The sequence below is a fragment of the Convolutriloba macropyga genome, chromosome 14 (assembly GCF_964194025.1).
Source record: "Convolutriloba macropyga chromosome 14, txConMacr16.3, whole genome shotgun sequence".
In the NCBI taxonomy this organism is placed as follows: domain Eukaryota; kingdom Metazoa; phylum Xenacoelomorpha; order Acoela; family Convolutidae; genus Convolutriloba; species Convolutriloba macropyga.
The window spans coordinates 38,187,266-38,200,473 of record NC_134481.1 but is presented as its reverse complement, the minus strand read 5'-3'; the positions used below and the strand labels follow the sequence as shown (position 1 = coordinate 38,200,473).

Here is a 13,208-nt window from a genome sequence, read left to right as displayed (position 1 = left end):
TATGCGATCAATGGGTTCTTTTTGGGTGGTTTGTATAATAATGAGTTTGAGTTGTACATAGAGTTGACAGTTGAGATGTTGGTTGCAGGTACCGTCTAGACCTGATGCGTGCTCTAACATGTCCTTCCTACATAGTGCTGACGTCAGAGGACCCAGTAATGCAGGCATTCGAGATGTCTCACATGTGCAGGTGGCTCACTGTTAGTCACCCCATTCGATTCTTAGCTGTCTTTTTTTTCAACAAAGTACTTTAAAATCTGAATTCTTACAAACACTCTGACAACACGGCAATATAATAATAATTTGTTTTTGTAAACGGTCCGTAACCGTTTAGCCCCCCAATCCTTCCCCTTGTTATTTAGTTCAAATTTGTTGAGTTCATATTCATAATCGCTGTAAAAGTCATATCTTTAACTTTGATTTTTCATGACTTTCAATGCCAAACCTTTTTACTCATTATCATACATGAGTTTCATCGTGCCACACTTAACTTTGATAGTAAATGCGGGTATAAACCACACCTTTGTAAGCTATTATTTAACAAGCATACAAGCTTATAGAATAACATACAGCAAAATAAACTCTTGAAAACCAGTCGTTGTCTCTGAAAGCGGATCAGACTAAAGAAAAGATAACAAATTTTGGCGCATCCTAGGTTTTAAAACCGAACCATCGACTCACAATACAGAGACAACTTAAAATTTCTGACTTGTAGTTTTTCACTAACACCTTAAAAAATCCCACCACCTAGCTGAATTAAACGTGCTATAGATTTTTTCCATCTGATATTTTAGCACTTCAAATTTCTAGGCTGTCAGGCTTTCTAAGTAAGTTACAGTTCGATGACCTTCCCCCTGCATCGTTCATTGCACTCCGAACATTATGATGCAATCCGCTCAATGCAGTTCTCTAGTCCATGCGGCTAGAGGTCCCACATTTGCTAATAAGATTGACTGGGGCCTGAGCGGGTGAGGCTGTGGGTTCTCTTTTGAACCAACGCATAGGCTGACGACGGGGATAGTCGAACATATACATAGGTAGCAAAGCCTGATCTTTCTTAGATTATAGCACGTTCTAGTTCAGCTAAAACTCTCTGACCCTAAGTCTAGCGAAAGAGCATTTAAAATTTCAGGGTTTCATTAAGCCCTTCCTACATTCAAACAGATACTCTAGCTGATTCTGATTTACAGTTTTGCACCTGCTGACACGCAAGTGCAAAAGTTTTTGTTTCTAGGCACAAGACTTTCTAAAAGGTAAAACATAATCCTCCCCAGGTTAGGGTGTTTCTTTGCGACCGTGATCAGACAAAACCCTCCCCCAGCGCAAAGCGTGCATAATATAATTTAATAAAAAAAAACAGCATTCAAGCTAGATTTGGTAAAACACAAGACAACCAAACTATTAATAGCTGTCCAGAACAGCAGTATAAATAGCATTCAATTTATTTTTAGATACAAAAAAAAACAATTAATAAGCGTTCAAACAACATTTTAAGTGCTAACTAAAAGTGCAGTGACTCATAACACTCATAGTGCAATAATTGTTTTTTGTGAATGTCATCGTGCAACCACAAACAAAGTAACCATTAACCAATGAAAAAAGCCAGAACCATGTCAAGCAAAACCAAAACAAAGTCAACCTCCAAGGCTCAACTCATGCAACTCTTGAAGTTCAAAGTCATTGAGTGGGAAACAGCACAAGACCTACTCGACGAACAAATGCAACAAACAGAAGCAGCAACAGACCTCCAAGAGCTCGTTGACGAACTTCGACAGCAAAAAGCGGAGCTTGATCGCATGTGTAACGAACTCATAGAACAGCAGTTGACACAGAGTTCGACACTGTTGCTGCAGAGTCTGCACGGAGAAATTGCAAATGGCTGAGAACCAAACAAAAAGTCGGATTGCTTCATGGGTCAAACCATCAAAAGTTCGTCTCTTCCGACACCTCCTCGGAAGAGCCCAACAAAATACGCAGCAAGGTGGTTGTTTCAGGAAGCAGACGTAAACAAGCAAGCGGAATGAGACGTAAAACGCCAATGCAAAATGCAGGTGAAAACGCTGAGAGCTGGGATGAGGTGTTCAGTTCTGATGACCATGATGGTGTACCGTTCAAAAACAGTCATCGTGATCTTCAAAAAGAAAGAACAAGTGTAGAAAAATACAATGCTCAGCAACAGAAACCAAAAAAGAACAGTGCGATACAGGAGCATCACAGCTTCAGTGAAGGTGCGAAACAGGTTCAGAGTTGCCCGATTGTTGATGTGAATGCTCCAAATCAAGGTTTTGCTACCCTCAATATTTCTAGCGAACAACCATCAGACACTGTGTACTGGAATTCCGGTACAGCAACCGGATTTCAACATCAGGCAATGCCTGACAATTTCACTCAAATTTTTGCAGACAATCACTATCCGCGGGATCAGCAACAGTCACGTCATTTGCTCGGTAGTCAAATGGATCACTCATTCCCAGAGACAAACAAAATGATGAACGCTCCCAACGGAGAGTCCAACCGTCACTTCAATTTCATGCCACAACAATTTTCTGAGCAACAGTTCCAACAACGACCCCACAGTTCTGAATGGACCAACCATCAAGTGATGATGAATGCGTTCAGTCTACCAAAGATTAGTCTTGACCATTTCTCAGGCGATCCTTTGATGTGGCATCAATGGTACAGCTTTTTCAAGTCAACCATTCACGACAATCCAGCTCTTTCAACTGTTCAGAAAATGACATACTTGCAAAACTCGGTAACTCACAAAGCAAAAGACTTCATCTGTGGATACTCTTACAACGGAGACTTCTATGAGGAGGCCCTTCAGGAACTTATCAGAAAGTTTGGAAAGCCGCAACATGTTGTGAGTGCGTACCTCACACAACTTGAACAATGGCCTAGGACCAGAATAGATGATCCCAGCAGCTTTGTAAGTTTTGCGTCCTTCCTCAGACGTTTGGTACAGACCTTTCGACTTCACCATTTTGAATCGGACCTGAAGGCTTCTGCGGTAGTTAAAGTTGCCAGGGAGAAGTTGACAACACCAATGACGATTCGCTGGAATCAACATGTAAGGAGCATGAGAATAGAGCAGCCAAATCTGGCTGACTTTGCAGATTGGATAAGCACTTATGCAGAGGCTTGCGAGGATGTCTCTCCACAAAGACCACAAAGGACAGACCGGGTTGAACGGCCTTTCCAAGGCCAGAAACAGTCCAACATAGTTCTTCAAGCCAGCTCAAATTGTCAACTATGCTCTGGGGATCACAACCTTGGTCGCTGCAAAGAATACCTGAGCAAGTCTGTAGCTGACCGTCAGCAATTGGTGAGGCATCACAACTTGTGTGTCAATTGCTTGAAGAGACATGAGGGTGGATTTTGTAAATCAAAGATTCGATGTCTTGTAGACAGATGCAATGGGTTTCATCATTCAACTCTCCATCGAGACGACTTCAGGACTTTGCAGAGAAGTGATTTCCCAGCAACGAGTAAAGGGGGATTTCAATCCAGGAACAACCCGGTGCAGTCAAACTACGGTAGAAACTTCAACCATACAACGTCTCAGCTTTCGTCAACAACCAGTAACACGCCAAATACCAACAACAGAAGGGGATACAATCAAAACAGTTTCAACCCTCGTAATCCAAGCTATGGAAACAACAACTCGCATCAAACTGCCAATCAGCAGCACATCAATCCCCAGCAAACTAATGAAAGAAGTAACACTCACTTTCAATCAGTGACTAGCAACGAACTGAATGATGATTCATCAAAACTTCCACGGGTGCAAAACCACTCTTGTAGCAGAAAACGGGAAACCACATGGGTCAGAGCTTTTATTCAACAACAGGCAATACCAGTCACGCTCTTCTACAAAGACTTCAACATAGAGACCTATGCACTTTTGGACAGTGGAAGTGATAATACACAGATCACACAAAACATTGCTGATGCTCTTCGGATTAGAGTCCCCAAAGATATAGAACTTCCTCTAGCTTCGCTACATGGGGAGCACACAGTGACAACAGCTGATGTCATGATTGGAATTGGTTCACTTCACAGCTCAAAACCGGTGACAAGTCTTCCTGTGTACGCAACCTCCATTGAGCAGTTCCAGATGCCAATTGTCCCCGCAGAAATGTTGAATAGACTTTGTAGAGAACATGATCATTTGGCAGAAATCAACTTCCCACAAATTCGTGACAACAAAATTGGAATACTCATAGGGGCAGATGCTTTTCTGGCTACTGTTCCAAGACAATTCACTACCGGCAAACCAGGAACACCCTACGGAGTCAACACACTGTTAGGATGAACTTTGACAGGCCCTGTGCCACAAGAGTACTTTCAACCAAACCATAAAGGAAGCAGCAACCACAACATCACTCTTTTCAACCATCTCAAGCGAGGTAGTGACGACCCGGACGAAAATCTTCTACATCCTTTTTGGACCTTTGAAGGTGTCAACTTTAGTCAGGGTTCTACGAAGGGACACAATGAAGAAGACCAGAAGGCAATAAAGACTTTGGCAGAGACCACACATCACAACGGGGAAAGATATGAGATTGGACTCCCTTGGCGAGAAAATGTCACGCTACCCAACAACTACTTCATGGCAAGGGTTCAGTGGCACGCCCTGCAGAAGCGATTAGAGAGAGACAACCAACTGAAACAGAGATATATGACCACTATCGTTGATGATATGGATAAGGGATACATAGCAGCTGTTACGAACCAGGATGCAAAGAACATTTGGTACCTACCGCATCATCCCGTCATCAACAAGAAAAAACCAGACAAGATAAGACGAGTGACAAATGCAGCCTCAAAATACAAAGGGGTTTCTTTGAACGATGCACTGCTAACGGGACCGGACCTTTTGTGCAATCTACATGGACTTCTTCTACGGTTTCGTCAGTACAAGGTTGCAGTAACAGCAGACATAGAGGCTATGTTCATGCAAGTTGGAATCAGAGAAGAAGACCAAGATGCTCTCCGTTTTTTGTGGAGCGACAATGGTCAGGAGAGGACATCCAAATACCAGCGACTCATTTTTGGAGCAACATGTTCTCCTGCCTGCGCAATTTTTGTTCTGCAAAAGTGCGCCAACGATAACAGACAAGAACACCCAAAAATCTTTGACTCAATCACAAAACAATTCTACATGGATGACTTCATTCAAACATTCTCAACAGAGGAAGAGGCAGCAAATACAGCGACTGAGCTGAAACATGTTCTCAAAACAGGGGGATTCAACCTCACCAAGTTTCTCAGCAATAATCCTGCTGTGCTGGAAAAGATTCCAGAGGAAGACAGAATTGGAGTTCTAAAGTTACAAAGGATACTTGGTCAAACATGGAACCCTGAATCCGATCAACTTCTTTTTGCGAAACCCAAACTGAGCTATGAAAGAGAGAATATCACACAGAGAAAGCTTCTCTCAATGGCTGCTTCTTTGTTTGATCCCATTGGAATAATCTCGCCTTTTGCAATTCGACTGAGATGCATCTTGCAAAAAGTAGTCAAACAAGGACACAATTGGGACAAGCTACTATCAAAGGAACGTTACGACGAAATTCAGCAATGGATGGAAGACTTCGAGAATATGCCTTCAATTCAAATCCCCAGATGTTTAGTTCCCAACGTCGATGGAACTCACGAGTTGCACACCTTCACAGACGCTTCACTTTCAGCAGTATCAGCAGTGGTGTACCTGAGGACAATCTCCGCTGACGGCTCAATAGCTACCCACTACGTCATCAGCAAGTCCAAGGTGGCACCAATCAAAAAGATGAGCATTCCCAAATTGGAGCTCGAAGCAGCTACACTGGGAGCAGAACTAGCAGGCTTCTGTGAGACCGAGATGACAATAGATGTGAAGAGCAAAAAATTTTGGACCGACAGCACAGCAGTACTCAGCTGGATCAAATCAAAGGATCGACAGAAGATGTGCATCGCAAATAGGCTCAACAAAATTGCTGAGAACTCAAACAAAGACGACTGGCGACACGTACCAGGAAAAATGAACCCGGCTGATCATGATACCAGAGGTCTAGCTCCATGCGATCTTCAAAAATTGTGGATAACAGCACCTTCTTTCCTGATCAAACCTGAGAGCGAGTGGACATTCTCCGGTGACAAAAACAGCTCAAACATACGCCACTCAAGTTGATGTCAAGAACAGTGATAAACCGTTGGTAGAACCAAACAGATTTTCAAATTGGCCTAGACTCCTTGGCACACTTAGAACAGTGTTTCGAGCAGTGCGCGTACTGAAGAGGTTGATCAAACGCGACATACCTTGCGACTTGGACGACTTCGCGGCTGACGAAAAGAAGGCTCGGAGCTTTCTCTTGAGGATATCTCAGTCCACACACTTCAAGGACACAGTTTCTCGACTTCAAAGTGGACTACCCCTAGACAAGAAGGACAAACTATTACCATATACACCCTTTCTGGATAGCGACGGACTACTCAGGGTTGAGGGACGAATTCAAAAATCTGGATTGCCTTTTCAGAGCAAACATCCGGTGATACTCCACAGCAAGTGCAGAGTTGCCAAACTGCTTATTGAGAAAGCACATCACGACTGCGGGCACCTTGGAATTGAACATGTTCGTGCACATATCCAAGCAACGTTCATGATAGTTGGAATCCGCAGAGCTCTAAGAACTTTAGGGAAGTACTGCTTCATCTGCAGACGCTGGCGAGCAGACAATGTCAGACCGAAGATGGCTCCTCTACCAAAATTTCGCTTTCCGGAGCACTCCAAACTCTACCCATTTGTGAATACTGGAATGGACATGTTCGGTCCCTTTCACATTGAAAAATCCAGAACCCAGACAGAACTCAATTATGTCTGCATGTTTACATGCTTGGTCACACGAGCAGTACACTTGGAAGTTTGTGAGGACCTCTCTACTGACTGTCTACCAATGGCTATTCGACGTTTTGTATCCAGACGAGGATACCCTGATGTCATTGTTTCGGACAACGGGAAAAACTTTGTTGGAGCTAATCAGGCAATGAAACTCAATTTTCAGGAAAACTACAAACCAGACAACAATTACATACGTCTCCAGCTGGCCCAACAGAACATCCAGTGGACGTTCAACCCACCTCTGGCACCGCACTTCGGAGGGGTTTGGGAACGACTTATCCAGTCGGCTAAACGAAGCCTACTTGTTGTCCTCGGAAGCCGCCGACTAAACTTTTCAGTCTTCCATACAGTCGTAGCGGAGGCAGAAGGAATTCTTAGTTCACGCCCACTGACGCATGTTGGGAGCACTTTGACTGACGAGGAACCATTAACACCGAATCATTACCTGATGAGAAGACGACACTTCTGCCTAAAACCTCTGGCAAACAACAGAACCCGGTTTTCAATTAAAGACTTCAAGGAGTCACAGACCCTTTTGGACCACTATTGGTCTCGTCTTCTCAAAGAATTTGTACCGGAACTTAACAGACGGGCCAAATGGCAGCAGGCCAACGCTGAGCTCAAGGAAGACGATGTTGTTTGGCTCTACAAAGATTTTACACCCCGAGGAATTTGGCCCATTCGTCGGATCGTCAAAGCACATGTGAGTAGAGATGGAGTGGCAAGAAGCTTCGACATCAAGACCAGTACTGGCATGGTGCAACGTCCCACAGTGAGATTGGGCAAGGTGTTTGAAACTGACAATGATTCTTCTTCTTTGTTGGCCGCGGAGGGTGAATGAATACTCCTTCAATGATGTCAAATTGATGCATAAAACTCACTTAAGCGGAAACTATTGAGGCAGTAAATTTGAATTTCTGATGTCAATTATTTTGTTCTTTTCTGATAAATTTATTTGCTAAGTTTTGTTGTTGCTTGCCGGAGTGTAAACGGTCCGTAACCGTTTAGCCCCCCAATCCTTTCCCTTGGTATTTAGTTCAAATTTGTTGAGTTCATATTCATAATCGCTGTAAAAGTCATATCTTTAACTTTGATTTTTCATGACTTTCAATGCCAAACCTTTTTACTCATTAATCATACATGAGTTTCATCGTGCCACACTTAACTTTGATAGTAAATGCGGGTATAAACCACACCTTTGTAAGCTATTATTTAACAAGCATACAAGCTTATAGAATAACATACAGCAAAATAAACTCTTGAAAACCAGTCGTTGTCTCTGAAAGCGGATCAGACTAAAGAAAAGATAACAGTTTTCTTTTGGCCAGACTGCTTAAAAATTTCTTTAAATTTGTTGCTGATAAACCCCTCAACGGCCACTTTAGGGATATTGCAGACACGATTTTTGAACCTAAGATTGTGCGCAAGTTTTCAACATAATGATCGCTTTTAAGGTTTTAAGAATTAACTGTTAAGAAATTTTTAATAACAGAAAAAAATCTGAAGGAAATTAGGGTGAAAATATTGTTCATAGAGCAGAAGGGATATGCGTTAATCATTATTCCAAGGTATAAGAATTAATCATTTATATTTGAAAGACTAATTTCTATTGACTAAAATTAACTCCCAGTTAATTAACGTTCAATCCAATGATTGGTTTTGAATGTTTGCCGTTTGTGAGATGATTGGATTTTCAGGCGGCAGAGGTTGAGTTTGCAGGAGAGTACTCTGAGTTGGAAGAGAGGTGTGAGAAGCTAGCTGCTGATCTTGTCAACTCAGTTGAGAACAGTGAGGACATTATGGTGTTGTTGAGTCTGAAGAAAAAGAGGAACTCTAACAAGACTGTGGTTGGGGAACCTCTCTGCAGACTACACTACGCATTGGAACATAATCACAAACTGGTATTGTATCCAAAGGGTTCCTTATTTACTCACATCAAAATTGTTTGATTACTTAAAATGTATAACAAGTCTTGAAATAAGATTCATTCATCTTTGGTTGGTTCGTGTTAGTCTGTCACCTGATACATAAGAACCCAGTGAACCGAAACTGGATACACCTTGACAAGAAACATACTAAGATGAGTGGGAGCCTGCCTGATATTTGAATAGGTATCAAGAAATAAGATGTAGGTAAGATGACCAGGAAAAAGAAACCACGGCACGTCAAGAGATATTAAGTTTCAATAATTAATTAGAACTATCAGGCGTTGACATAATTTTATAAGATTACGCAAGAATTATCAAGATATATAAAGAATATTCAGGAATTATTTTATCTAAAATAAAATAAAATAAGAGTGCTAAGCAATTATTTCAGGCTGAGCTTTAAATAAGTGAACTAACATTTGTGATCGATGTCGATTAAAAGTTATCATATAAAATATTTCATGAAACCAATTATCAAAACCATCATAAATTTCTCTATTTCAGTTTGTTGCCCACGCACACTGCCAACAAGCTCTTTCGGACAAGTTCTTCCAGGGTTTCAAAAACTGGAGACACAAGACATCCGGTGAGAAACTGGGCGTGAGTTGTTTGCTTTTCATCTTGAGTCCAGCCTGGCTGATTGTATATGCAACTGTGCCCCCTACACGACTGGATTACTACCTGGAGTTCCCACTTATGAAGGCCACTGCTAACTTCGCTTGTTATGTTGTGTTTCTCACAATGTTGATCACGATGCAGATTAATCTTCAGTCTGATCAGAATTTGCAGAAAAGTAAGTGTTCTTCGCTCAACTGATTCTTAAATATGGTCTATAAATGCAAACCTATCGATACTTGTTTCTACGGATTCTTTTTCTGAGCGTGAGCCATTCTTTAAACGAACGGTGAAAGTAAGCTTACAGTATTCAGATGTTTTCAACTTCTCGTTAAGAAAAACTTTTTGCTCCCATTATCGATTCAGAGTAGCTTACAAATTTCTTACTAAATAAGTTTTAACAAATTCTCCTTAGTAGAATTCACTCGAAAATTATTTTCACCACATATTTTACGACGAACTTCTCGATGTGCTTGAATTATAAAGCCTTTCAGCGAGTTTTGTATGATAAGTGACCCATCTCATCAAACTTTATCTAGCCCAAACTACTGGCTCAAAAAATTCCTCATTGAACACTTTTTTTATGCCAGAGATCGTCTCTATTTTGCGATGGTCTATTTGAATCGGTGTTGGTCTGATTATCTGGTAGTCCAAATAGTTTATTCTTGCAATGATTTCACGAGAAGCGTCAATGAAACTGCCAAAATTATCAAGAAAATGAGGTGAAGGTTTCCTGGTCGGGAAGTAAGCTCGAAGATGGCATGAATACAAGAATCAGTGCTTAAATGATAAGCTGCATTTAGATGAATTTCTCATGCCGTTAAACATGTGAAGATGCAGACGTATCTTTTTGGAAGAAATGCAACTGGTTGGTCTTTTTGCGATAGGACTACAAAGATCTGCTCTTATATTTTGAAAGAAAAGTTTTCAGTGTTTCTACAGTTTCATCAGATCTTACCTGATAAATTTCATTTTATCATATTTTATCTGGCAGGACTCTGTCTTGCCCCATCTTGCAGTAGAAATATTTCTCTTACTAAATAAAATGAATTGCAAAAACTAAATAGCACTTGTCAATTCGTATTGCGTGACTGAATCAGGCAACCTTTACTTTAAAACCTACATAACTGGCAAAAAAATTCACTTTGCATTTGTTTAACATAAAATTCATTGACCAGGTAGAATGCTAGTTCAAGCAGCTTGCTTTGATAATAGAAGAGAGTATGGCGGAGGGGGTCATAAAATAATGTGCAAGTACAGCTTTTGCAATTGCCAGTTTCTTCAAAATGTCCTACAAATCGTAAACAGTTTTTACACCCTGGCACTCCTTTGACTCCCGAAGATCTAACAATTTAAATTTATGCTATTACATACTGCTACGAGCATACTAGCCCACTTTGTAGTCTGCGGTTACCATGCGCATTTAAAAAGATTGGTTGGATGGAAACTTGACATGATGTTGCATAAACATTGAAAATAAGAAGCATTTGAAAGATACGTTTATGTATGGGAAGCTTGCAAGTTGAATAAGCATAAAAGCAATGGATAACTCCCTAAATTTAAAAATGCAAAAGTTGTTGTTCTCTTGTGTTTTGTTTGCAAAAATTTTATTAAATTCAAACTTTGATCTAAAATAGGCATTGCGATTAACTATTTTCAATGACCAAAATTTGCCTGACGCAGCAGTTAGTTTCCGTAAACAGAATTTTGAATTAAATTTGCTTTCTTTTGTTACTAAATTTTGTGAAGATCTGTATACAAAATCAGCGATTGGAAAAACCTTGTGTAAGGACATTGGATGGAAAGTTTTTGTCTCAAATGATATCCATAAATTAAATTGATGGCTGTCAAAAAAGCAGAAATTTTTATTGAAGTTTTTTATTCAAACCACATGACCCCATAGTTTCAGGTTTAGCTAAAAATGACAAAGTTCACTTTCAATTTCTTTTCATATTTTTCTTCTTGTTTCAAAACTTTTTTCACTGCTTTTTTATTTGATTGGAATTTAATCCTATCTAATTTTTTACAACTAAAACTTCTGTTTTTTGCATTATTAATTTCTACTGTGCCAGAAGTTCATTGCATGAGACTGAATAAGATCAAATCACGTCGGAAAAATGGCTCAGATTTGTTGATAACTAACACATGGACTCGGCAAAACTAATTTTTCAGCTCACTTAAAGTTTCAATTTCAATTATATATGAAACAACTTATATGAAAAAGCCGAAATTTTTGCTCGAAGTATAATGTAAATTGTTGCAATTATTAAACAAATTCCGTGAAACTTTGTTAAATTTTCTATGAAATGCGGTGAAAAAAGGGTTAAAATTATGCATGAAATGTGCCTAAATTATGGAAGAAACGTGCTGAGGATGCACTGAATTTTAAAGATTTCAGCGTATTCTCAAAATTTCTGAGCATTTCATTGCATTTGTTACAAAAAACTGCACTGAAAGGGCGCTGACGTGTCAACTCGGGTTTGAACACAAAACCAGTAGCGCAAAAATGGGACAGAAATTGGGACACCATTCGGGTCCTGTTTCTGTCACGTGGCAACGAGAATTCATAGAAACTTAGCAATCATGTGTAATTTTATAGGATTAAAAATGCAATCAGTGGATCAAATTAAAATTAGAAAAACAAAAATTTTATTTGTGAACCGCTTTGATTTAATAGAAATTGTTCCTATGTGTTGTAATTATATTCATTTTATTTCGCTAAAACAGGCACAGCTGTTGTGGTACATCTGTTAAATGCAGATCAGTTGCTGTCAAAATTGATAGCCTGCTGAGGTATTGTGCGTGGCTCTTCAACAGTTGATAACTCAGTCCCTTTCACGAATCAGCCAGTCTGGCTGAGTGAAGATCTTTACCCGATAAGAAAGTGAACAAGTAATAAAAAAATGTGGAAATTCAAGAGAAATTTGAATGCACGTGCTCTGGATTTATCGACAACTTTCTGAAAACCATCTTTAAAAACAAATTTTGTAAACAACATTCTGCAACTCTAGGACCCATCTTAAAACCCCTTCCTTTTTTGTCTTCGAAATTACATTGTGGGGTGGATGTGTGAAGGGAGATTATCCAGACTATCGAGTTGAGGCCGAGGAAGGTCGTCAAAACCGGTTGGATCCAAACTTTACAGCCCACCCTCAGCCCCCCCTCCTCCCTGTCGCCTTTCAGGTCATCGAAAAATAAGATTCATGGAGCGGTTTGCTTGTTCAATCGTTATCGCGTCTTGACCATGAAATACAACCTAAGAGCTAAAGATCTGGTCCAGTCTGAAGCAAATCACGATAACAATTCATCCCCCCCCTACTCACTGTTCTTTGAATATCACTGAAAAGGTGCCAGTTTCTATGTCTTCCGTCAAAAGTTACTCACAGGAACAAACCAATAGCAGTTCAGTAGAAAACGTTATGTTAGACGCCTATTCGCCTGGTAGAAAACGCCTATTCACAATTCACTCAACTTTTGTCAGCAGTGAAAAAGATTCCGAAAGATCTATCTGCACGCGTAGACGAGTTAGTTCAATCTGCAACACTGGGCAGTGGCCCATCAGGCCCCAGTGACAATTCAAGCAAATTACCAGATTTGAAAACTATTTGCAGTAAAAAAATTCCAACGATCCGCTGTATCCCCGTGAAGTTTCGAATGCCATGGTCCGGGATTATTACGTCAATCATAGAGGACTGCATCTCAAATCCTGACTGTGTTGATAACTGGAAGAAGTTTTTTGCAGTTAGCAAATGTGTTTTGCGTGCTTCCAACAGAGGGGGTAAAAA

The 13,208-nt window shown here is 40.3% G+C and overlaps 1 protein-coding gene across 1 annotated transcript in view; it reads left to right on the top strand.

Moving 5' to 3' along the window:
* Positions 1–13,208, top strand: part of LOC142353753 (short transient receptor potential channel 4-like) — a 67,074-nt gene that overhangs the window by 15,996 nt on the left and 37,870 nt on the right. Inside the window, exons 6-8 of the mRNA XM_075406105.1 lie at positions 89–200; positions 8,578–8,781; positions 9,313–9,601. Coding sequence (XP_075262220.1) covers positions 89–200; positions 8,578–8,781; positions 9,313–9,601 — 605 coding nt within the window. The remainder of the gene's footprint in view (positions 1–88; positions 201–8,577; positions 8,782–9,312; positions 9,602–13,208) is intronic.